This window comes from Neoarthrinium moseri, assembly GCF_022829205.1.
Source record: "Neoarthrinium moseri strain CBS 164.80 chromosome Unknown scaffold10_Wmoseri_CBS_16480, whole genome shotgun sequence".
In the NCBI taxonomy this organism is placed as follows: Eukaryota; Fungi; Ascomycota; class Sordariomycetes; order Amphisphaeriales; family Apiosporaceae; genus Neoarthrinium; species Neoarthrinium moseri.
Genome location: NW_026055124.1, coordinates 62,051 through 84,996, shown reverse-complemented (window position 1 = coordinate 84,996; position 22,946 = coordinate 62,051). Strand labels below are relative to the sequence as shown.

Here is a 22,946-nt window from a genome sequence, read left to right as displayed (position 1 = left end):
GGACCATGCCAGCACGGACAGGATCGTGCAAGGATTGTGGAGGTGTTCGTCCCAGGCCAGCCCAGGACCACACAGGGCCACACACCACTGACAGGGCCCGGCGTGCAATCAATTTCCATGCTCAATGCCGGGGCTTACCTCAACACTCGCCTTCAAGCTTCAGGGCGTCTGGTTAGGTTTGTTTACTCCAATGCATGGATGACTCTTGCATTTGTTTACCGAGGCCAGCATCTGAAAAGCTCGTCTCTTTTTTCACGATATACCGGCCGCGGGTGGCCGCCATTTCTCGCGACGGCTGGCTGCACGACGACTGCCACTACCTCTACCGTAGGTGCCCAGTACTATGGTACAGTACGGAGGACGTGGTACTGTTAGGTAGCACTACTCCGTACATTAGGGACAGTTTGATCCACGATGGGACAGGCACTGCAAATGAACCCCGGGGCCGATCTCCGCGATCACCGTCACCCTCACCGTACGTACGGTCGATTGCCTTGCATAACTTGTACAAACATGCAAGTGCCGTGTGGTGGTTCCAGCATCTGACATTGTCTTGGTGTTTGGGCAGGCAGTCAATCGTGTCGAGACAGGCATCAAGGCAGCGCCTGGTTGGCTCTGGCTGACTGGTCTTGTAACTCGCTGGCAATGGCTTGCGCTACGCCGTGCTGCGCATGAAGCCCGCTGAAGAGTCCAATTTTGGAGCTTTCCAGCTTGGGCCACCCTACGAGGGAGCTCCCTGTCGCCCTCATTAGCTGGGGTGGGCTCCTCGGTCAGATGACCAAGCCCCGGGGGCTCTGACACTGTACTCCCGTACGACTGCACTCACCTCCCCTCAGCAGTGCGACGGGACTGGTTCTCACCCACACGTACGACACAGGTATCATAGTGCGTACAGTGTGCTGGGCGTAAAGTGGCTGTCAACCGTGGGCAAGCTCTCGACCCATCCAATTTGCAGACCCCCACATTTCGGTGCCGGCCTTCTGGATGAGCAACGGTCTTCATCTTGGGGCACCAGGGCACCCGCTCGATTTGAGCGCTGAGCCCTGTCAGGCCTGTCAGCTTGTCGGCTATCCAGCGTCAAGTCGAAGGATCGCTTGCTATACGTCACTTTACCCGCGTTGCCACCCGAGCCACCAAGCCAGACACTCGCAGGAGAGGAGAGGCTAAGCTAGGCTTGATTAGTCAGGCACTCGCGTGTGGCAACTCGACTCGTCGAGAAGGCTGAGCCAAAGTTGAAAGGAAGGCTGTCCGCGTTACCGTCAGAACCGGATCAGTTCTCTGCGCGGCTCACCCACCTGGAACGATAGAGCAGGCAAGACAAGAGGACCAAAGCAGCGTCGCGAGATACGTCGCACGATATCGCCATGGCCAACGAGGATGGCACAGCAGCGGCATCAGACGCAAACGCACCCATCGCCCCGGTGGCCATCTTCAAGAAGCGAGGCGCAAAGGCCAAGGCAAACTTGAGAAAGCGGCCAGCGACCCCCCCGCCCGCCAATAGCGACTCTGACGATTCGGACTACACTTCTTCGGAGGACGAGTCCGGCCAGAGAGTCAAGCGAAGGAAGAAGAACCGCGCCGTGGTGACAGCCTCGTCGAAGAACAATGCCACCTCGCGTCACGAGTCCGCCACCGTCTTCTCTGCCGACCGCAACGTTCCCATTACCAGCGCCAACGATGCAACCAAGCAGAGCAATTGGTACGAAGAGGATGCGAACCTGCTAGGCAAGACACGCCCGGTCCCGAAGGATGCTGCCGACAACGCAACTCAGGGTCCCGACGGCACCTACAAGGGCCTGGCCAACCGAACTACCTTCATCCAAAAGAACCCCAATGCACCGACTCGCACCGTTGGTCCTATCAAGGCGCCCACCAACATCCGCACCATCACCGTGACTGACTTCGCCCCCGACGTCTGCAAGGACTACAAGCAGACCGGTTTCTGTGGCTTTGGGGACAACTGCAAGTTCTTGCATGCGCGCGAGGACTACAAGCAAGGCTGGCAGCTCGATCGGGAGTGGGAGAATGTAAGCAAAGGCAAGAACATGGGCGGCACCGTCGTGGCCAGCGCGGATCGACAGGGAGCTGCGGACGACGCTGAGGATCCAGCCGAGGCTGCCATGCTGGAGAAGATCCCATTTGCTTGTATCATCTGCAAAGGGCCGTACAGGAGTCCTATCAGGACCAGGTGCGACCACTACTTCTGCGAGCCGTGCGCTCTCCAGCGGTATAGGAAGGACCCGAGCTGCGCTGCTTGCGGAGCAGGCACCAACGGTGTTTTCAACAACGCCAAGACACTGAACAAGTTATTGGAGAAAAAGAAAGCCCGAGCTGAGAAGAAGCGTCAGCAGGCCATCGAAGCTGGAGAGGACCCCGACGAGGAGGCGACCGAGCCCACCAAATGAAGCGGTAGGGTCTCTACCCGCAGTCCTGATCCGATCACGACTTGAGCCTCTCCATCGGCAAAGTGACGTTGTAGTCGTTGGGTGCCAACCTCTCAAGCCCATGGTGACACGGATCTTGATTCCCAATGTGCATCCACGTATCCCAAAATAAGCCGGGTTCAATTCGTGGAAGATACCGAGTAAGCCAGGGCCTGGACCTTCAGCTATCGATCGACGAGCAACATACCAGAAGGGTATGTGAGTGCCGTGGCCGAGGATTTCAATACTTGTAGCGCAGCCCCGTTTCGAATCGAATAGGCATCCTGCCATCCTGTTTGTTGCCACTCTTAGGCGCAGGGTGCAGCTGTCGGCGCCCTTGAAATCCTATAGACGTGGGGTCTCGTCCATTTTCATTGGCCATCTTAACCTCCGAGGCACACCTTGCGGCTGCAGGGCTGCATTGGTGCGTCTGCGAGGCGGAGCTGAGCACTTGGGGCCAAAATATTCCACTGGTCAAGACCCTTGTCATTGGACAGGCAGCCGCACATCCGCGCGATTGCTTTTGGTCACGACGTCCTTCCTCAAGTGTCATCGGACTGCAGGTGGTGTGCCCATCCAGCGACTTCAAGGCTGATTTATGGACCCAATCTGCAAGGAGACACTCCCGGTGTGGAAGCGCAGGTGACCACAGACAAGACTATTGAATATCGAACCATCAACTCGCGAATCAGACGGGCAATGAGTGTCTCCATCACCATGATAAGCTGTGGCTATGACGGTTTATCCACGAGTCAGACAGAAGACTGAGACGCGATATCCATTGTCCTGCTTGTGACAGAATATGCACGTTGCTGCAGCGCTGGGACATCAACGCGCGGCCATGTTATATAAGAAATGGAGAGTGATCGATGGTCACAAAAGGTATAATAGACGGGGCATATAGCACTTATAGTCGTGTGAATGCAGCAAATCCCAGCACCTATATCAGACTCATTATTATTTTGACTCTACCTTTACAGTGTATACGCCGATCACTGCAATCCCATTCAAACAATGCATCTCAACCTCCTCCGTGTCTTGCCCTTGGCTTTTATTACCTTGACTTATGCCTCTTCTCTTCTCCCCATACGTGCCTCTCGCAGACCAGGCTGCGACAGCGCTCCCTCTGCGGAAGCCCTAGCGGCCATCAAGGCCCTCAAGGAATCCGAGGACCAGAGCGGTGTTGATCCCTCAACCCTAACCATTCGCCAAACCATTACTGTCCAAGTATACTTTCACGCCGTTACAAACACCTCCATCTCTGCCTCGTACCCTTCGGACTCTCTCTTCTCCACGCAGCTCTCTGTCATGAACAACGCCTATGCCAGTACTGGTATCCGCTTCGTTCTCGCCGGCACCGACCGAGTCCGCAACAATGACCTGGCGACAGGCAGCGGCCTGTTTGCCGACACTCCCTCCGCCGCCATGCAGACCTATTTGAAGCAGAACCGAAAGGGGACCTACAAGGACCTGAACCTGTACTTCTACACCAACGCGCCCAGCGACTCGTTCGGCAAGTGCTTCTTCCCGACCTCGCCCACGCCCGCGACCACGTCCCTGGCCTACGCCGAGGACGGCTGCCACATCGCCACCGGCACCATGCCCGGCCAGGACTTCGTCGACTACAACCTCGGCATGACGGCCGTCCACGAAGTCGGCCACTGGTTCAGCCTGCTGCACCCGTTCGAGGGCAACAGCTGCACCGGCTCGGGCGACTTCGTCAGTGACACCCCCCAGGAGAGCAGCCCGAGCTACGGGTGCCCCGTGGGCAAGGACAGCTGCCCCAACATCAGTGGTGTCGACCCCATCCATAACTACAGTGAGTGCACTTTTCAAGCCTGTGGCTGCCCGTCAAGTATTAGTTGGTGGCCGTTGCCATGAACTATATCGTCGGAGACTTGCCAGTCATTTCCAGTCCGTCGAACCAGTGGCTAATCCATTTTCTGCTCCAGTGGATTATTCTCAGGATTCTTGTTACCAGTCGTTCACGGCCGGCCAGATATCAAGGATGGCCAATGCTTGGAGCACGCTGCGCGCTGGAAAGTAAGAAGAGTGTCACACGCAATGCACCAGACGCTTGGAGTGCTCAATAGATGAGACGGATAATCAATGGACTATTGCTTGAGGAGAAGCGCCGTGAAGCGAAAGGCCTGTGACGGACACGGTCATTTTTTTCTTTTTTGGGAAGTGTGCAAATTAAATCAGTAAGCAGTCTGAGGTTCAAGGGATTGAAGTTTGTCTGTTTGAAGAGAACATTAGGCCTACCCCACTGAGAGCTCATAATAAACATGGAGTCTTTCACTGCCAACACTTACTCCGTAACCCGTCTCATCGTTGATGTAATGCGACGTGACCGTTGGCTTATCAATATGGGTGAGATTGTATTCCCTTTAGACTTGAAAGTGGGAGAATTCCCACAGGTGAAAACACAGTTGTGTATGAATTGACTTTAGCTGACTTCTCCATTTTGTGAGTCTCTAGTTGCTTTTATATATGCCGGTTACGATCAACTTGTAGCTGAATCGCCTTAATATGTACAGTGTAAATGCTAGACCTGGCAACGCTCATATGCGAGGTGATATATCCTAGTCCCAATCCAATCCCCATGCTCAAAAATTACATGTCCTGGTTCGCGAAGGAAACCCTTTACTCGTACAGGCAGCTGACGGGCTCGCTGATGGGGACGATACGGGCGCCGACACCAGTGCAGTTGTAGTTCCAGCCAGGGTGGTCAGAGACACCGCCCAACCAGATCTCCCAGGCGCCACCCTCGTAGCCGGGGCAGGCGACGAAGCCGGAGCCGTCAAAGGTCAGCTCGGTGCCGGTGACGGCCCAGCCGGTGCGCTCGCCGGAGCGGGGGGCGGGCTCGGCGCCGGTGGTGTAGCCGATCTTGCCCATGCCCATGCCGGAACGGTCGACGTAGAGCTGCTGGGGCGGGTTCTGGTTCGAGTAGAGGTTCAGAGCGCCGTCGACGATGGTGAAGGTGGCGTAGCTCTCATCAGCACCGGGGTCGCAAGACACCTTCTGCTCCGGCAGCAGGTTGAAGATGCCACCGCTGGCGGCGCTCCAGCCGGCGTACTGCAGCTGGCTGCCCGAGCGGATGGACAGGACACCAAACGCGGACGGAGTGGTGCTGTTCTGGGCTGACGCACCAGCAGCGGTGGCGGCGGCAACGGCGAGGGTCTTGAACTGCATTATGAATAGTTGTTGATTAAGAGTCGATGTTTCGGAAGTGCGGGATAGCGAATGTGTTGGTTTTTAGGAGTTGATTAGTGTTGAGGGTGTTGATTGCAGTGATGGCAGATAAATCAGTGAAGCCGAGTTGGGCCTTATATAGCGAATGTGATGTTTCTCGATCTGCGGCAACTTGACTAACAGTTTCCAAATTCCACAGAGGCAACCTCCTCGATCAGGCTCAAGCGCCGCGAAATGAAGTCATAACCGCACAGCCGGCTGCCACTCTCGCAAAGTCTCGTATCCAGGGTTCAGATTTCAGGGCCACTACCGGCACCACGTTGGGCTGAATCGGGCAGTCCCGAGGAGCGATCTTCGGGTGCCGGTCCCACCTCATTGGCCCGTAACGGTGCGTGCGCCGCTTTGATTGGCTATCCCTTCGTATTTGCCGGCTCCCGGAAAACACCCTAGAAAGCTTGGCAAACATTTCTCTAAAGTTAATCGTCATGCGGCCTCTCGTAGCGAGGCTATCTATTTCGGTTCCTCAACTGGGGTGAAGCATGGATGCAATTGTTGTTGTTGTTCTTGCGTTCCATTGTCCAAGCTCCAGATACTACTGTGACGATGTTGATCATGCTACATGGAGGCGCGATCGAACTAAACGGTCCGAGTTTTCACGCCATACTCGCGAGACGGTCTGCTGAACCGGCACACCTCATCCACTCTATACGTCATTCCCAACGCAGTTTTGCCTCCTCGTAAAACTCGGCTCAGACGGTTCGTCTATTCGGGAGTTCCTCCACAAACTACAAACTCACCAAAAGCAAAGCAGAACAATATAGCCATGCAGGCCATGTGTGCGTGTTGTACTGCCATTTGCGTCTTCAGGGGTTTGAAGGCGGGACTCAGGAGTCCCACCCGAACCTGGACGCCACACTTTAATATGCAACTGTGGACTATACCCAGGTAACACCAACGGTGGAATCAGCGAGATCCAGATCCGCAGTGCAATTTCCATCCCCAAACGAACCCAGGTTGCCCGGTTTCCCGCCTTGCAGCCAAGTCCCAAAAGGTGGCTTGGTAGCCTGACCCGCTGTGATCGTCAAGCGTTACCGGGTCTCCCCAAGTTAACTAATATGTAGATCAGACCGCTCAGTACACAGAAGCCCACATGTCGCCTTGTTTCTGGTCTCCTTCTCGACGCTCGTCCATTCTTTCCCCATGGCTACAGCTGGAAGAATTTGTACCGCCAATGCTCAACTACCATGGCATGCAAATAGCATGAGGCTCCCATCATAGTAGCCATGCTCTATTATCGGGTATTCGGACTAACTGCTTGACGCTATGGGCTACTAAGCCTTCGGATTGAACTTCGTATAATTCCGAGTGCTGACTAACTGGCACCGTCGTCTGTAGATCGCCTTTTTGGTAGTGGTCACGGTTGTCTTGGCAAGCTTGGCTAAGTCGTGTTGAGCGCGCAAGGCAGCGCCAGATTTCTTTACTGCAATTCACACATTCTCCTCCAGCCTGCGGAGGTGGGCCTGGAGGTAAAGATGACACTCTTGACGCTGTGTTCGATCGATCGAGACTTGGCCCCGTATGGGGTCTGCGTTGGGTGTCTGGGGCGGGTAGGTGGGTGCCAGCTCTGGAAGCAGCTGAACGTACGTAATATCAATTGTCCCTCTGGGACGGACAGGTTGGCAAGGCTGGACGATGGCCCTCAGCACACGGTCGGGTAATGCAAACTGCTGCGCATGTGGATATCCAGCCTTGTTTATAGGTCTATGACCAACCCCACACGCTTGCCATGATAGATATCACGACTGACTCCCCACATAATTCCAGTTATAATAACGCCGAAAAGGAGACGTCTGGTCATAAACTGAAGTGGTAGTATAAGACAGGTGTCAACCATCAGCCGTTAGCGTGACAGGTAGTGATAAACAACAAAGGAAAGAGGACCAATAGCCATTGGTCTAATGCGCAATGCCTTATTCTGCGCAGAATTCTGGTGAAACATCAACACTCGTTGCATCCGCCAATCCAAAGCGGCACATGACAATCTCGAGAGAAAATAGACTCAGTATACTCCCGCATTGTCTTACTTTGCCTTAAGACCTTGCAAAGAAACTGCGATGAACACTTCGTTGTAACGTGTAGGCCACCGCATTTACGTTTTGTGCAACTACGTGTCACACCCACATCCACAGAGATGGTTAATTTCTAATATTTTTTTTTTTGGACCGTCAAACATTGGACACTCGTCTAAAGGCAGTATATATGCCAGACCGACATGGCGAACTTTTGAACGCATGAACTCAGTCATTGTATACAGCAGTTGAGCAGAATTGTGCTGGCGTTTGGGTATTACTAATTGATCATCCCTATACGAAATGGGCCTATCCGAACTAAGTTAATCCCCTACGGTATTAGTGCCAAGTATAACAAGTTGCTAACCTTGCAAGTTACTTACTATATCTAATTAGTGATACTATCAATTCCTCTGAACGATTCGATAGGCTCTAAGGGTTCGGCAGTCGGTGATAAGCGTACCTACCAATCGTGTCTACAGGCTATTGGGGTCGTGATACAGAGCCAGTATTACGCCATCGGATGCGGGGATAGTATGGTCCCGCGTCTCCAATCATGTAAGGTAATATGCAGTGGGCTGACGCATTAAAACATTTGGGTGTGAAGGCGGCATCGCAAAAGCCAATGGCATGCATCTCATTTGTATGCCTTTTCCCCCGGTCCAGCTTGCCGATGTCGCCACCAATAGTCAAGGCAACCAAGCAGCATCCGGTTGGAAGCTCCAAACAAGTACGATGATGAAAACTAGGTTGATCTGGCGCAATCTGGGTTACGGCCATAGAGTACCTATTGAGTGCAATCTTGGTAATGAGATGTATAAGAACTGAGCCTTACCCTCCGTCTAGACGTAACACCACCGCGGTTGACCACTCTTCCTGGACATCACTTTCATAAAGACAACTTTCACAATGGCCCCATCTGCAACTGAGCAAGTCTCCCAGGTTGCCGAGCACATCAAGCAAAAGGTGAGCCCAGGCTCCACGGTTGATGCGAGTCCAAATAAAAACGGCTCCAATGGCCATGAAGCATCCGAACCAGCTACCGACGAGCTTCCCAGCGTGTTGACTGGCCACAAAGAGCCTCTCAAACTGAGTGGGGCTCTAGACCAATTTGAATCGTTCGATGTTACCCCGACTATTGGGAAGGAGTTTGCGAATGCCGACCTCGCCGAGTGGCTTAGGGCACCCAATTCAGACGAGTTGTTGCGAGACCTCGCAATCACCGGTGAGTCGGTCACACTCTAGGTGGTTCTTCATACAGATAGCTGATATTGGTACTTCCAGTATCCCAACGTGGGGTTGTGTTCTTCCGCAAACAGGACAATATAACAAACGACTTGCAGAAGGAACTTGTCCAGCGCCTGGGCGAGCTCTCCGGGAAGCCGGCAACATCGAAGTTGCACATTCATCCAGTGTCCAACAGCAGTCGCGAAGGTGCTGTCCCAGACGACGAGATCAGCCTCATTTCGTCCAAACTGCAAAAGAAGATTTATGCCAATCAGTTTTTGCGGTACAACAAAGATCAAAGCCAGAAGAAGCAATGGCATTCTGATATCACGTTCGAGCCAGTTCCCAGTGATTATGCTTTACTAAGATTGACGGAGTTGCCAAAGACCGGTGGGGGTGAGCCTCTCCATATCCTAAAGTGTTGCTTTACACCGATATTAACATACTATACAAAGATACACTATGGGCATCTGGGTATGAGCTCTATGACCGAATCTCCAAACCACTGCGTGGATTCCTCGACAGCTTGACGGCATTCTATGCGCAGCCTGGGTTTAAGGATGCGGCCGACCACAACGGCTTCAAATTGTACGCATCAGAGCGAGGCGCCCCTGAGAATGTCGGCGAGATCCTCGAAGCCATCCATCCTGTTATTCGGACAAACCCAGTGACGGGGTGGAAGAGCGTTTTCGCTGTCGGCCATCACGTGCAACGCATCCATGGTCTCACGGACGAAGAGTCACGCCACTTCCTTGACTGGTTTGTGCAACTCATCGTTGAGAATCATGATCTGCAGGTCAGAAACAGGTGGCAGAATGTGAACGATTTGGCCATCTGGGACAACCGCAGTGTATACCACGCTGCGACTCCGGACTACATCCATCTGAATTTAGGAGAGCGCAGTGGTTCAAGATCCGTTAGTCTAGGCGAGAAACCATACTTTGACCCGCAGAGTGTTAGTCGGAGGGAAGCGCTAGCGGCGGAGATTGCTCAGTCTTGATGCCTTGCATGTCAACGAGAAAGTCTTTTATTCCCACAAATAAGGCATTCTTGACCCTTGGAAGTCTTGTCGTTAGTTCACTTTGTAGACATGAGTTCTTTTGCCACCGGAAAGATGAAGCACAGACTAGCCATCTCGCGGATAGTTGTCCTCATCTTTGCGCTAGACTGATGTGCAACTCTATGGTTGGGCATTGCTCACTGCGTGGAAGATATAGCGGCGGAAACTGATTTCGATTCTGCAATGAACCTTCCAAAACAGCGATTACTGTGCACACTGGTGGTTTTATTTCGTATCGCTTCAAAGAATATTGTAGCACTGTTTAAAGAGGCTAACTATAGCAACATAAGCCTTTACAATACGCGATGAAATCATGTGTTCTATGAATTGAGCTGATCATCTGTTTTGTGGTTGAGCAATTGAGCAGACACACTTCATATAACTCTAGTCATGGTACTCATCACATGCAGGTAAACCACAAGCATGTTGGATCTGCTATAACATCGTTTGTGTTTTGAACTCTGAGCATATATATCAAAGGAGTTTAAGGTGATAAGATTGAGTAAACTCTGAGTTCAATCTTTGCCGGATCTAAGCCCCGAGTCCTAAGCCCCGTGCAGGATTTAACTCCCGTAGACCGAGGGACCAGGGATAGTGTAGGACTTGAGGTCAGTGTAAATATTGATCTTGATGCCTGGATCACTAGCTTTGTAGGCCCCAGGGAAGCTGACACCAGTTGGGTTTGCAGACCCGCCTCCCGTAACCGTCAGTTGCTAGCCGGATGTTAATCAATATTGCATTGTTGAGCTGAATATAAGATATTAACTCACGTAACAAGTCATGTAGAATTGCGCCCCGCCCTCGGACGAGGCTGAGTGCAAAGCAATGGTCTCAGCACGGAGCAAGTAGTCGCCGGGTGCGATGTTCGACGGGATCTTGACATCCTGCTTCCCACAGTTCTTATTCAGGAGGTCGTTGCCCCAGATTTTAGTGGCAGGGTCATAGCCGTTCTCGTAGATCTTGAACCAAGAGGAAGACCCATCTGCCGTCTTCGCGTCTCCAACTTTGCTCATGTAGACCATCACGGGCCCGAAATGGTTGCCGCCAAGTGCTTCGGCATCGCATTTTCGGTCGTTGGGTTGTTGGTGCATCTCGACGGTGACCGTATCTCCGGCTGAGAAAGACTGTCAGTATCTGGACGCATCGGGGGCGATGGACATACCAGCAACGCTGCAAACACTCTGTGCAGCACTGGACTTCGCATTGCATCGAATATCATTCGAGGCAACGCTGGTGACGGGGGAGTTGCTGCCCTATTTGCAGTCAGCAGAGGGCACATGTATCGGGACTGGTCAGTCTTTATGACATACCGGAAGTCGGGCGCATGTACTCTTTTGATCGACGCCGTTCACCCATAATTGCTGAAACGTCGCATGGCCAACCACACTGGTTGTGAGCGAACACGCTGCAAATAAGAATATCGTTGACTTCATCTTCTACGCAAGTCTCGAGTGTCTGGGGATAGGGTCTACAGTGGTACGTATGGAGCTGTTGGAGTGTGCTGGAGTGCGTTGAACAAGGGCTTTATATATTGTCTCCTGCTTTGAGTAGGCTCTGGGCGGTTTGGTTAACTTGTATCTCGATATCCATACTGGAAATGAATCTGGGGTGTGGAAGTCCATGCTCCGCGATGCCCAGTTGTATTGCATGGCAAGACCAACTTTCAACCAAGAAAAGGATTGTGTAGTCGCAGAGAGATTGTAGCAATCAACACCTGATGCCGCGCAATGCGGCGGACGTAGGGTGTCTTAGTGCATCGATGAGCCGCAAAGGAAAGCATGTCCGGGAACGGTACCGACTTCTCCTGCTACGCAGCATCAGATAAACAAGGGACCAATATAAAATTCTCGGCGGTGGAAGATCGCGGCTTGTACCGCAACCATATCCGAGCCTATTAAGACCATGATCGTCATAACGCATCGCCATCAATTTAGCCGGCATGAGACCAGCGTTAACCCCAAGGGCCCGGCCGCGCCGCCATGTTTCTTGTACTAAATAAGGTGCTGAACCAACACGTGAAATGGAATTTGTGCATGAATCTATTGGAGTCGACCTACGGCTGTGCTATAAACCACACTGCCCAGGAACTCGTGTCCGGTACTTTCACACAAGGACACCGGCGCAGGCGATGAGTGCTGAGTTTCAGCAGATGTCATTGCTGCTTCTTAGTCGATGAGCAGTTCGATTCCCAAGCAGGCATTACTTACAGAGAGGATACGGTGCAACTCTCATTTGGACAACAGACAAGGAAATGATAACTTTGTTGATTCGAAACTTGTTGGGTATGTTTGGGCTGATAAAACGCCGGTGCTATGGACAACTAATTCATGAATCGCCTTGACCAGGCGCATTCTTTTCTCTCTCTATTGAAACATAATATCATATCCTCTTCATTTATCATGAGCTTTTGACTACAATCTGGAACTCTCGTTGCTGGCTTCCTCAGCAATGATCTCAGCGCATCGCTCGGCAATACCAAGCACGGTGAGCATGGGGTTGATAGTGGGGATCGTGGGGAAAACTCCTGCGTCAGCAATGCGCAACTTCTTCAGCCCCTTGACGTTCAACTTCTCATCAACAACGGCCAGGTCGTCCTTGGCGACGTCTCCCATACGGGTCGTACCGCAAGGGTGGTACACGGTGTGTGCAGCCTTTCTTGCGTAGAGACTGAGCTCCTCGTCGCTCTGGAGCTTAGGTCCGGGGGCAATCTCGCGCTTGATCCAGTCCTTGAACGGAGCTTGCTCTGCGACCTTGCGTGCAGCACGCATGCCGTAAACCAGAGTCGCAGCATCGTAGCCTTCGGGGTCGGTGAAGTAACGGAAGTCGAGAGCGGGCTTGACATTCGGGTCAGAAGACGTCAAATACAAGCGGCCACGAGACCGGGGTCGGGGAATGTTCGGGGTCATGCAGAAAGCATAGCCGTCCTTGGGCTCGTCGTATCCCAGTCTCAAAGTGTTAAGAGTGAAGGGAATCTGGTAGCAATGCATCATAACATCGGCGATGTCGCCATCGGGAATGCCCTCCGGGTTGGCGGCAGACTTCTTGGCTCCGGCGTTAGGGGCCTCACGTCGCAAGAAAATACCTGCATCGGAGTCCATGGTCGTCTGGTTCGCGGGGACAGGCTTGTGTAGCTCCCACATGATGATGCTCTCGGGGTGATCCTGGAGGTTCTCGCCAACTCCGGGGAGATCGTGGACCAGAGGGATGCCAACGGAGGCAAGCTGCTCCTTGGGTCCAATTCCGGAGAGCAACAACAGCCGTGGAGTGTCAACAGCACCAGCGCAGAGGACAGTCTCCTTTCTCGCCTTGACCGTCCGGAGCGAACCATCCTGGAGCTTCAAGGCAATTCCATCCACTACACCCTCTCGCACATTGATCTTGGAGACCCAAGCGTGGGTGAGAATGGTCAGGTTGGGGCGCTTCTCCTCGCCCCTGAGGATGGGGTGGATGTAGGCCACGGATGCACTAGATCGACGGCCATCATCTGGGTTATAACTGACGGAGAAGAAGCCGACTCCTTGCTTGAGCGAGCCGGTGTTGGTAATCTGGTTGTTGAAGTCGTGAATGACGGGAATATCCATGGCCGTGCTGCACGAATCAACCCAGTCCTGGCACAGCTGGTTCCGGTGGCGGGAGTGCACTGGCTGGACGGTGTTGCGCAGCTTGTGCAGCACTCTCATCATGGTCTCAAAGGTCCAGCCCTTGGCGCCCAATGACTGCCAGATCTTCAGATCATACTCAAATGGCCTGAAGGAGATCAGGGTGTTGTGGGATGAGCAGCCTCCCAGGACCTTTGCGCGTGAGTGGCGGATATAAGAGTTGCCTGGATTGCCGTTAGAATCGACCTTGTCAGCATAGTGAAGTGCGGCTTACCCTCAGGCTGCTCAGTGGTGCCGTAGTCATAGTCCAGCTCTCCACCGAGAAGGTTGAGCCATTGGCGCAGGTCGAGCACGCGGTCATCCATATAGTCACTCGGACCAGCCTCGATAAGCAATATCTTCTTGTGAGGCAGGTACTCAGCCAAGCGAGATGCTATCACGCATCCTGCTGTGCCTCCACCGACAATCACATAGTCGTACCTTTCGGTCTCCGACGCAGGCAACTGAGTAGTGGTCGACATGTTGTCTCACGGGTTCTTCAACGACAAAAACAGCACGATTGTTTTTTTTTCTTGGAGCAGGAATACACAGCAACTGCTTACTTTTTTTCTCCCACCCGTCCTCTCGAGGCAGGTCATGCAGGCGTTTTAAGCAAACCAAGGAGTCGAATGCGGTAAGCCTCTGGAACTAGAAAGTATGAAGGGAGCCCATGTCGGTCCACTAGAAAAATTCGAGACGCCGCTAAGTGGGCGCTAGACGCTGCACGCAAAGGGAACGGTGGGGATGGCGGCATTGCACTGTCAAGCCAGGGAACTGAGCGGCTCTGACTCGCGCAGACGATAAGTCAGAGGCGACAGGTAGCCCAGGACGCAGCATTAGCCGAATGCAGGCGTGTGCATTTTTGAACTTGCGATGGTTCTAGGATCTATGTACAGTAGCAAGAGTAGGCAGTCGCAAGACCAATCAACCGAGCCTGCGTAGCACTGCGTAGCAGAAACGGCCCATGCTGCCTGGTCTTGGCCATCCTTCAGAAGTATTCCCATGCCGGTTGCGCCGTTGAAAGCCGCCAGGGATTCGTCGACGGGGATCACGAACACGCGATCTTTTCGCTGGACACTCACCTGCACGAAGAGCCAGTGACGAATCAGCGCGGGCTTTGGACCCAAGAATCAGCCCATTGACCAATGACGTAGGTGTCGAGATACCGAGCACACCCCTGGCTCTTCCAATCCACCGGCGTTTCTTTACCTAAAGATAACCCAAGCCAAACTCCGCCTCCGAGGTGCACCGTCGATAATTGCCGCATGACTCGGGTATCTTCGCCTCAAAAGTCAATTTCAAGCCGGCCTACAGTCGCAATCGGTGAGCAGCTAAAAATCTGATTGGCAAGTGGCGATCAGATCGGACGGCGCCGTCGTCGTCAGCCTAGCAATCTACGTCGCGTGGGCCGGGGTGCCGGCAGCCTTGTCAGGCTAGCGGAGCCGAAACAAGCTGGACGAGCTAGACGTGCCTTGGTGAGGGAGAGCACAACTCTCTAGCCCGAACCGCACAGCCTGCTCGCTGCCGTCTTTGAAGGTCGTGGGCTTCGAACCGTCTGGGATACTCAACCTACTTCTGGGAACTCGTAACAGAGAATATCCAACAATGGCGCCGCATCGTGAAGAGGACCGCCACGCCTTCTACGCCGGCAAAAGCCAGCTGTCAGGCTCGGCTGGAACTTTTGAGACCATTGATCCCTCGACTGGTCAGTCGGCAGGCACTATTCACATTTCATCCGCCGGCTCTATTGACAAGGCTATCCAGTCGGCACAGTCTGCGTTCCCTTCGTGGTCAGCAACGCCGCCAATTGAGCGGACGCGCATCCTGCAGCGCGCCGTGGCCCTCCTCAGGGAAAAGAATGATGAGTTGGCCAAGATTGAGACTTTGGATACGGGCAAGCCGTTCTCCGAGACCTCGACGGTTGATATAGTCACTGGCGCCGACGTTCTGGAATATTTTGCAAACCTCGTTTCCAGTGGTGGCCTCAATGGCGAGTCTTTCCGCCTCCGGCCGACTGCCTGGGTCTACACCTCCAAGGAACCACTCGGTGTATGCGCGGCTATAGGGGCGTGGAACTACCCCATACAGATCGCTCTGTGGAAATCCGCTCCCTGCCTGGCTGCGGGTAACTGCATGGTCTACAAGCCGAGTGAGTTCACCCCGCTGCATGCACAATACCTGGCGAGTATCTACAAAGAGGCCGGAGTGCCGGATGGTGTGTTCAACGTTGTCTACGGCGCTGGCGACGTCGGTGCGCGCCTGACCAGTCACCCGGCCATCGCAAAGGTCAGCTTCACCGGCCAGGTCAGCACGGGCAAGAAGGTTGCCGGCTCTGCTGCAGGCAGAATGAAATACGTCACCATGGAACTGGGAGGGAAAAGCCCGCTCGTTGTGTTACCCGATGCGGACGTTGATCAGGCAGTCGACGGTGCCATGTTGGCCAACTTCTTCAGCACCGGCCAGGTGTGCACGAACGGAACCCGTGTGTTTGTGCCTCGGTCAATGAAGGCCGAATTCGAGCGTATCTTACTGGGGAAGATACAATACGTGCGGGCAGGGGACCTCCATGACCCAGCAACAAATTTTGGCCCTCTGAGCAGCAAGGCGCATTACGAGAAGGTCCTCAGCTATATCAGACATGGTGCCGATGTTGACAAGGCCAAGATGCTGTGTGGTGGTCCACGGCAACCTGCCAACCTTCCCCAATCGTTGAAGCAAGGGTATTGGGTCGAACCCACGGTATTCACGGACTGCACGGATGACATGAAGATTGTCAAGGAGGAAATCTTCGGACCCGTCATGTCCATTCTGCCGTACGATACGGTGGAAGAGGCAGTCAAGCGGGCCAACACCACTGAGCTCGGCCTGGCTGCCGGCGTATTCGGGAAGGATGTGAACGAATGTCACCGCGTGGTTGGTCAGCTAGAAGCTGGAATCACCTGGGTCAACACGTGGGGCGAGTCTCCGGCGGAGATGGCCGTCGGTGGTTGGAAGCAAAGTGGCTTGGGAGTAGAGAACGGCAGACGTGGCCTGGAAGCGTGGGTGAGGAACAAGAGCACACTTGTCGAGATGGGTGGCAGTGTACCTACGGTGTTTTCAAAGCTCTAAAATACCACCGACTGAATGAAATGTGTAACACCACCTTGACACGACAGTGAAGTCTAGACTGTTCAACCTAGTAGTGCCTGTTAGGCGTAAAGAGCATAAACGTTCCTCGAGTAACTGCGCCCCAGGAAATGCCTTGGAGATGAACGCCGTTGTATCCACGCCCAAATGCACGGGATGTACAATCTACGTACCCGGAGGTCACAGGGCACTTACAAACGGCGGCACATGTCGCTCTACGCAGTAACACCACTGTGATGATTTAAGGTCTGTTATCCATACTGCTTAGCTGTACGGAGACTTGGCTGAAAAGACATCCAGGTCCCGAAGAACTGGATCTGGTCAGGGGTTGGCAATTAGTCCCCTGGCTGGCCGGAATTGGAGAGGACCAGTGCGAACGTCCAGACCAACTCTGGATGCGCGCATCGGAGTAGCACTACAATATAGGCGCAGACGCAAATAGAGATAATCAATGTACCGTATTACCTTTATCGTTCACTCATAATCTTTTAGCTTGTTAGCCGTGTGAGCGTGCCTAACGTTGGCTGACACGGCCTCCACAGCTGTCCGTCTGGTGCGGCAATCCGGCAACGCTAAAGCACCACACGTGCTACTGAGTGCAGCGCCCGCGGCCGGCTTTGCCCAACAGCTGCTTGTTGAGTCTCGCTTGTGCACCAGCTGCAGCAATTGACTGTTGACGTCATGTGCATCTTATGAATAACGTTGTGTGTCGCGGAAAAGAAGAACCTGTTTTTCGAGACTTGCGTGATCCGCCTTACTTCCGAGTTCAATTATTCTGTGCCCAAAAAATACCAAAGATAGCTACATAGCATCCCTTTATCAGGGGTTCTCCAAGTTTTCCACACTTGCGGCAGCACCGTTGCATTACAACCTGAAGCCGCCAACCACAGCACGGGCTGCATAATATGTTCTTCCAGGAAGCCGGCAGAACGGTCTTATTGCGTGGGGTCAATCTTGCCGATGCTAAGTTCCCGCCGGGCCATCCGACTTACCGCCTCGACTCGTTTGATAATGCGGACAAGTGTTCCTATGTCAATGCTCCCCTCAAGCTAGACGACGCCGCAGCCCACCTCGAAAAGCTGCGCTACTTAGGGTTCAACGTGCTGCGGCTGCCCGTCCTTTGGGAAGGGCTCGAGCACGAGGGACCTGGCATCTACGACGATGAGTACATCGATTATCTGAGGAAGCTGGTGCAAATATGTGTGGACCATGGCTTCAAAGTCGTCATCAACCCCCATCAAGACCTCTGGTCAAGGCATGCGGGGGGAAGTGGCGCACCTCTGTGGACTATACACGCGTGTGGCCTCGACCCAGATCACTTCTCTCGGACTCATGCTGCTGTGAGGTATAGCGAATGGCCAATAAACCAGGACGAAAAGGACCCAAAGGACATTCCAGGCATGATGTGGACGACAAACCACAATCGCCTCGCCACATCTACACTTTTCGCTCTGTTTTTTGGCGGCCGTGATTACGCGCCGAAATGCCAGATCGACGGTCTGAATATACAGGACTACTTGCAGAGACACTACTTTGCAGCTTATGCTCGGTTGATTGAGAGGCTGGGTGATCTACCTTTTGGTTATGATAGCATGAATGAGCCGGAAGCGGGATACATCAGCGTGCCGGATCTGAGCAAGAACGACAGATGCGACACAGCCAAGATTGGGAGCACCCCTTCGCCGATCGATAGCATGCGCTTGGGCATGGGCATGGCGCAGACAGTCCCCGAGTTCCGACTCGGCTCCACAGGGCCACACAAGACGGGCAAGATATCGATAGACCCAGACAACTCCTGTTGGTTGAAAACAGAAGACCCCCGATGGACTTGGGAGCGTTCTCCTTCATGGCCTCTCAACACCTGCGTCTGGGCTTTACATGGCGTATGGAATCTAGAGACCGGGGAGTTGTCAAAGCCAGACTACTTTGCCAGACTTCCAGAAACGTCAGCAGCTGCGACAAAACGAGAGAACGAGTCGAGCGGCCAGCTCAACTTCATTTCGTCGTACTGGCAAGAGTTTCACCAGCAATGGACGCATATGATCCGTGAGATCTCGCCACGGGCCACTATTTTCGTGCAGCCTAGCGTTTTTTCGGCCCCGCCTCCCCGAGAAGAGCCTCTCTCAGCCTATAGTCCCCATTACTACGATGGCTTGACTATTATGCAGAGACATTGGCACGAGAGGTGGAATGCCGATGTAGTGGGTCTATTGCGAGGAAGCTATAAGTCAAAGGTATTTGGACTGAGGGTTGGGAAGGACAATGTCCGCAAAGTCATCTCGAGCCAGCTAGGACAACTCGCCCACGATATCAAGGTCCCAACTCTTATTGGGGAGACGGGGATTCCATTCAACCTCGATGATTCCAAGGCATACCGGGACGGCGATTACTCCAGCCACATCAAAGCCCTCGATGCGATCCTCAGCGGATGTGACGACCATCTGCTCAACTACACGATATGGGCATACTCAGCCATAAACAATCAAGAGTGGGGCGACCAGTGGAATGGTGAGGACTTGTCGATATTTTGTAACGAAACAGGATCTTTCCCACATCACCCGGTCCTCCAGGGATTCAGGGCGGCAGCTGCGTGGTGTCGCCCCTATGCCCAGTCACTTGTTGGGCAGCCCATCTCATTGTCGTTCGACGTTCAGTCTAGCAAATTTCACCTGGAGATCGAGTCGAATACTCCGGGCGACGCCACCATCTATGTACCGTGGCTACACTACAGGAAATCAGATCAGAATGAAGAACTCGATCTGAAAGTGACAGTCTCCGAGGGGGAATGGTCGCTCAAGAACCAGCTTCTTACCTGGCGGTACGATCGAGGTGGGAGCTTGGAATTTGAACGAGCCCAAGGGCCTCTCACACCGGAGCAATTAGGCACTATCGTGCGCTGAAAGCCGGGCCATTCTAACGCCTTGAGTGGGATTGGAGAGTTTACTTTGTTTCCATGCAGCGATTGTCGCATGTAAGTTGGCTTTTGGTATACCCTATTTGTAGATTTGTGTCCACGATAGAAAGGGTTGAAGATACGTCCCATGTATCTCAGCTAACATAGACTTATAAACCATCATCTGCATTCTAGAAGCCATCGGATGACGTAGAACATCCTGGTATCTGTTGTGCAATGCGCACACAACAAGTTGCGCCGTTGCAACGACTTCCTGAAACGCCAGCTCCTCTACTGTGAACCCTCCAGTGGACCAAAACTCCTTGTAAATGCTGAAATGAGGAAAACCCAGAACACCTTTTCCTAACCAACCCGCTATGCTTCCAAACTCATATCAAACCACGCCAGACGGCGATTAGCCCGAATTCGCCATTCTTGGCTCGTTTTCTTGAAAGGGCCTGTCGAAGACCATGGATGGGAGTGCAATCCTAGTTGGGGCCGGCTGGAGCTCTTTGAGTATGACCGGGTCTTTCCTGCGGAGAGAACTCGATCTCGAGGACGGTATTGATGATGGCGGTGTAAAGTTATTCGAATCCATGGATTTTCTTGGCGGTTTGGGCCATGGCTTCTCGCTTGGTGGCATCGCTCCTTTGTGCCGAGAGACTCGTCGCGCAATATTCCTCCAGTGAAGCGCACCTAGGAGTATGATTCCACCAATGACCGAGACGACGACTATGCTCACGGCGATCCCGGTGCCCAGAGCACCCGTGAAATCGCCAGTGCTGCCCACGCCGGTTGCCATCTCAAGTTATTTTTCAACGCGGTAGGGTTCATTAATGCAAGGTACAGTTGTTGCAGTGAACGTGGTATTACAGTCGAAGGGTTCAATCCGGCGAAGTGATGGGTTCAAAGAAGGGCCTGGCATTAACACTTATAGGTAACAAAGGACCACCACAATGAAACAAGGGCCACGAACCGCAGTCACGAAGCGGGTTTCTACTCCAGGCCTACGGTCTGCCCGTCGCCAATTAAGCCTTGAACGACGGCCAAGTGTCCACTTGAGCCGCAACCAGGAGCCTCCCCAGAGCCACCGACCTGCACAGCGATCAGGCGCGAACCTTCTGAGCGTGACGGCGTGCTGTGTTTCATGGCCCTTCCATTGGACGAGACAGGCGCTTGGCGGCGATCAGCCGCGAGGATCAGTCGAGGAATAGTGGGGTCCCAGCGGCTGAAACGGCCTCGGGGGCCCTGCTTGCACGGCGGCGGGGCGTCTCAGGACCCCCTGCGGGTGGAAAGGCTGGGCATATAAAACTGATTTGCTGCCCTGGTGTGAGACAGACAGGAGCTATTTTTGTTGGGCGTCAAGCTGCGACAGGATTACGAGTCGATTGGATGTGCATGTATCAGGCCATCAGGCTATCGCGATGATCAGCTTTGAGATTCCGATAAAAATGTCGCCGTGCAGCTTTGGACGAAAAGCAACAGTTCAACTGTCAGACGGTCTGGTCTTGTTAAGTTATTAGCGTTAGGATGCTCGTTTCCACCTGCATCCGCCTTTGAATTGTGATTTTACGCCCATTTGTCAAAGTCCATAGCTTATACGGTTAAAATCAATGACTTTACTAGCAGGTTACTTCGAATTACTACTTCTTATTCAAAACCATTTTCGGGATAAGGTGGGATAACTCAATTATCATCGCCGCAACCCGGGCCACTTTACTGACGCTAGAACCATTACGCTAAATCGTTCACTTAACAACTCCTACCTGAGAACCTGAGATGTAGTTACATAGCACAGCGTAATAGAGCCTAACTGCTCGTGCTTGACGAGTAACTAAAAGTAAGGTTGATTTCTTGTGCCCATGGCATAAGTCGAGCCACTAGACAGAATCCATACCGAATTGCCCACTCAACTTAACCTTCAATAAATCATTCTTCAATATTTCCTCTTTCTTCTCAAGCAGGTCATCGACACTCCAGTTGGCCGCAATGAAACGCCCGCTGAGGAAACGAGCTTTCTCCTGACACAGCCAAACGGCAACCCCACCAACGAGCTCAGCAGTGTCTAGACTGAACAGTGAACGAAACGGTTCGCGGAGCATGTCAGTTTCTACAAGACCAGGGTAGACCGCCACTGCGTTCACATTCTTGTGCTGTTCCGCGATGTACGTCATCAGAGAGTCGCCGATGAACTTTGATATGAAGTAACCAGACATCGGCGGCACAACGTAGAAACCTTGCCAGGAGGAGACGTTGACAATAGTTGCATGCGAGTCCTTATCCCCTTGGAGGCGCAGAAATGAGCGCGTCAGGAGGAAAGCACCCTTGCCGTTGACTTCCTATGGGAATAATTAGAGAAGCAAGAGGTAGAGAGACTGATCTCGGTACTTACAAAGTTCCTCCACCACAGCTCGGGATCAGCATCCATTATATCTGGGCCATCCCCTGAGCACATGCCTGCGCAGTTCACAAGCACCCTGGCCGACTGGAATTTTCGTTTAATCTCGGAAAATGCAGCTTCTACCTCTCCAACGTTGGATATATCCAACGCCACTGCCACGATCTCGATGTTCGGGTTGACCGCCCTGGCTTCTTCCTTTATCGCATCCAACTTTTCTTTGTTCGTAGCAAGGAGTGCCAAACCACGAACACCAGCCTTGATGAATGAAGGCACCATCCCCTATGGCATGATTAGCAACCCTCACAAGGAACTAAGAAACCAGAAAATAACCTTGGCTCCAATGCCTCGACTTGCTCCAGTGATGATGGCGACTTCTCCCGCAAGACTGAGCTCAGGCCGCGCAGGATCGATAGAGGGATACACATCCTGGAATGTGTTCCGCGTGAATGCCATGGCTTTGACATAGTAGTCTCTGGGTAACTGACTGAGATCAGCCATAGCGAGTAGTAAAGCTTTGGATAATAGTATGATGTAGAGCGTCTGAACTGAACAAAGACAGGCTGGAAGGTCATCGCACAGAGAGCATATCTCTTGCGACGCAATCAAGCAGCTTTCGTAAATCAATCTTCCCCTCAGTGGAGTCATCCAATCCCATCCTTGATAGTCCCACAGACACTCTGAACATCGCTGACTCATCCAAAAAAAAAAAAAAAAAGAGCTGTAAGCTGTTATGGAAGAAGAATGTGTTTCATAGACGAGTTAAACAACATGGGAATCGCTATGGGTTGGTAAATGGGCTCGTGGCCCGCGCAGGCTGCGCACAATAGCCATCTACTTAAATGGGGATTTTCACTGTCGAATCTGACAACCTGAGAATGCCTTGACAATTGGAGACTTGTATTAAGGCGGGGAAA

The 22,946-nt window shown here is 52.9% G+C and overlaps 9 protein-coding genes across 9 annotated transcripts; 5 read left to right on the top strand and 4 right to left on the bottom strand.

Moving 5' to 3' along the window:
* Nucleotides 1-1,364: 1,364 nt before the first annotated feature.
* JN550_003910 (uncharacterized protein) lies at nt 1,365-2,405 on the top strand (the record flags this gene model as incomplete). Its single annotated transcript, XM_049315366.1, has 1 exon — nt 1,365-2,405. The coding sequence occupies one exon, from the start codon at nt 1,365-1,367 to the stop codon at nt 2,403-2,405; it is 1,041 nt and encodes a 346-aa protein (XP_049173932.1).
* A 1,032-nt stretch (nt 2,406-3,437) lies between these two features.
* On the top strand, nt 3,438-4,470 carry JN550_003909 (uncharacterized protein; the record flags this gene model as incomplete). Its single annotated transcript, XM_049315365.1, has 2 exons — nt 3,438-4,242; nt 4,376-4,470. 2 exons carry the CDS (start codon nt 3,438-3,440, stop codon nt 4,468-4,470), a joined length of 900 nt encoding a protein of 299 aa, XP_049173931.1.
* Nucleotides 4,471-5,069: 599 nt separating this feature from the next.
* Nucleotides 5,070-5,618, bottom strand: JN550_003908 (uncharacterized protein; the record flags this gene model as incomplete). The annotated part of the gene is made up of 1 exon (XM_049315364.1): nt 5,070-5,618. The coding sequence occupies one exon, from the start codon at nt 5,616-5,618 to the stop codon at nt 5,070-5,072; it is 549 nt and encodes a 182-aa protein (XP_049173930.1).
* Nucleotides 5,619-8,596: 2,978 nt separating this feature from the next.
* Nucleotides 8,597-9,914, top strand: JN550_003907 (uncharacterized protein; the record flags this gene model as incomplete). Its single annotated transcript, XM_049315363.1, has 3 exons — nt 8,597-8,912; nt 8,972-9,310; nt 9,370-9,914. 3 exons carry the CDS (start codon nt 8,597-8,599, stop codon nt 9,912-9,914), a joined length of 1,200 nt encoding a protein of 399 aa, XP_049173929.1.
* Nucleotides 9,915-10,537: 623 nt separating this feature from the next.
* On the bottom strand, nt 10,538-11,407 carry JN550_003906 (uncharacterized protein; the record flags this gene model as incomplete). Its single annotated transcript, XM_049315362.1, has 4 exons — nt 10,538-10,687; nt 10,745-11,088; nt 11,137-11,227; nt 11,285-11,407. 4 exons carry the CDS (start codon nt 11,405-11,407, stop codon nt 10,538-10,540), a joined length of 708 nt encoding a protein of 235 aa, XP_049173928.1.
* A 978-nt stretch (nt 11,408-12,385) lies between these two features.
* Nucleotides 12,386-14,094, bottom strand: JN550_003905 (uncharacterized protein; the record flags this gene model as incomplete). Its single annotated transcript, XM_049315361.1, has 2 exons — nt 12,386-13,797; nt 13,848-14,094. The coding sequence occupies 2 exons, from the start codon at nt 14,092-14,094 to the stop codon at nt 12,386-12,388; spliced, it is 1,659 nt and encodes a 552-aa protein (XP_049173927.1).
* A 1,123-nt stretch (nt 14,095-15,217) lies between these two features.
* Nucleotides 15,218-16,720, top strand: JN550_003904 (uncharacterized protein; the record flags this gene model as incomplete). The annotated part of the gene is made up of 1 exon (XM_049315360.1): nt 15,218-16,720. One exon carries the CDS (start codon nt 15,218-15,220, stop codon nt 16,718-16,720), a length of 1,503 nt encoding a protein of 500 aa, XP_049173926.1.
* A 923-nt stretch (nt 16,721-17,643) lies between these two features.
* JN550_003903 (uncharacterized protein) lies at nt 17,644-19,638 on the top strand (the record flags this gene model as incomplete). Its single annotated transcript, XM_049315359.1, has 1 exon — nt 17,644-19,638. The coding sequence occupies one exon, from the start codon at nt 17,644-17,646 to the stop codon at nt 19,636-19,638; it is 1,995 nt and encodes a 664-aa protein (XP_049173925.1).
* A 1,873-nt stretch (nt 19,639-21,511) lies between these two features.
* JN550_003902 (uncharacterized protein) lies at nt 21,512-22,530 on the bottom strand (the record flags this gene model as incomplete). The annotated part of the gene is made up of 3 exons (XM_049315358.1): nt 21,512-21,970; nt 22,024-22,311; nt 22,363-22,530. The coding sequence occupies 3 exons, from the start codon at nt 22,528-22,530 to the stop codon at nt 21,512-21,514; spliced, it is 915 nt and encodes a 304-aa protein (XP_049173924.1).
* Between the last annotated feature and the right edge of the window lie 416 nt (nt 22,531-22,946).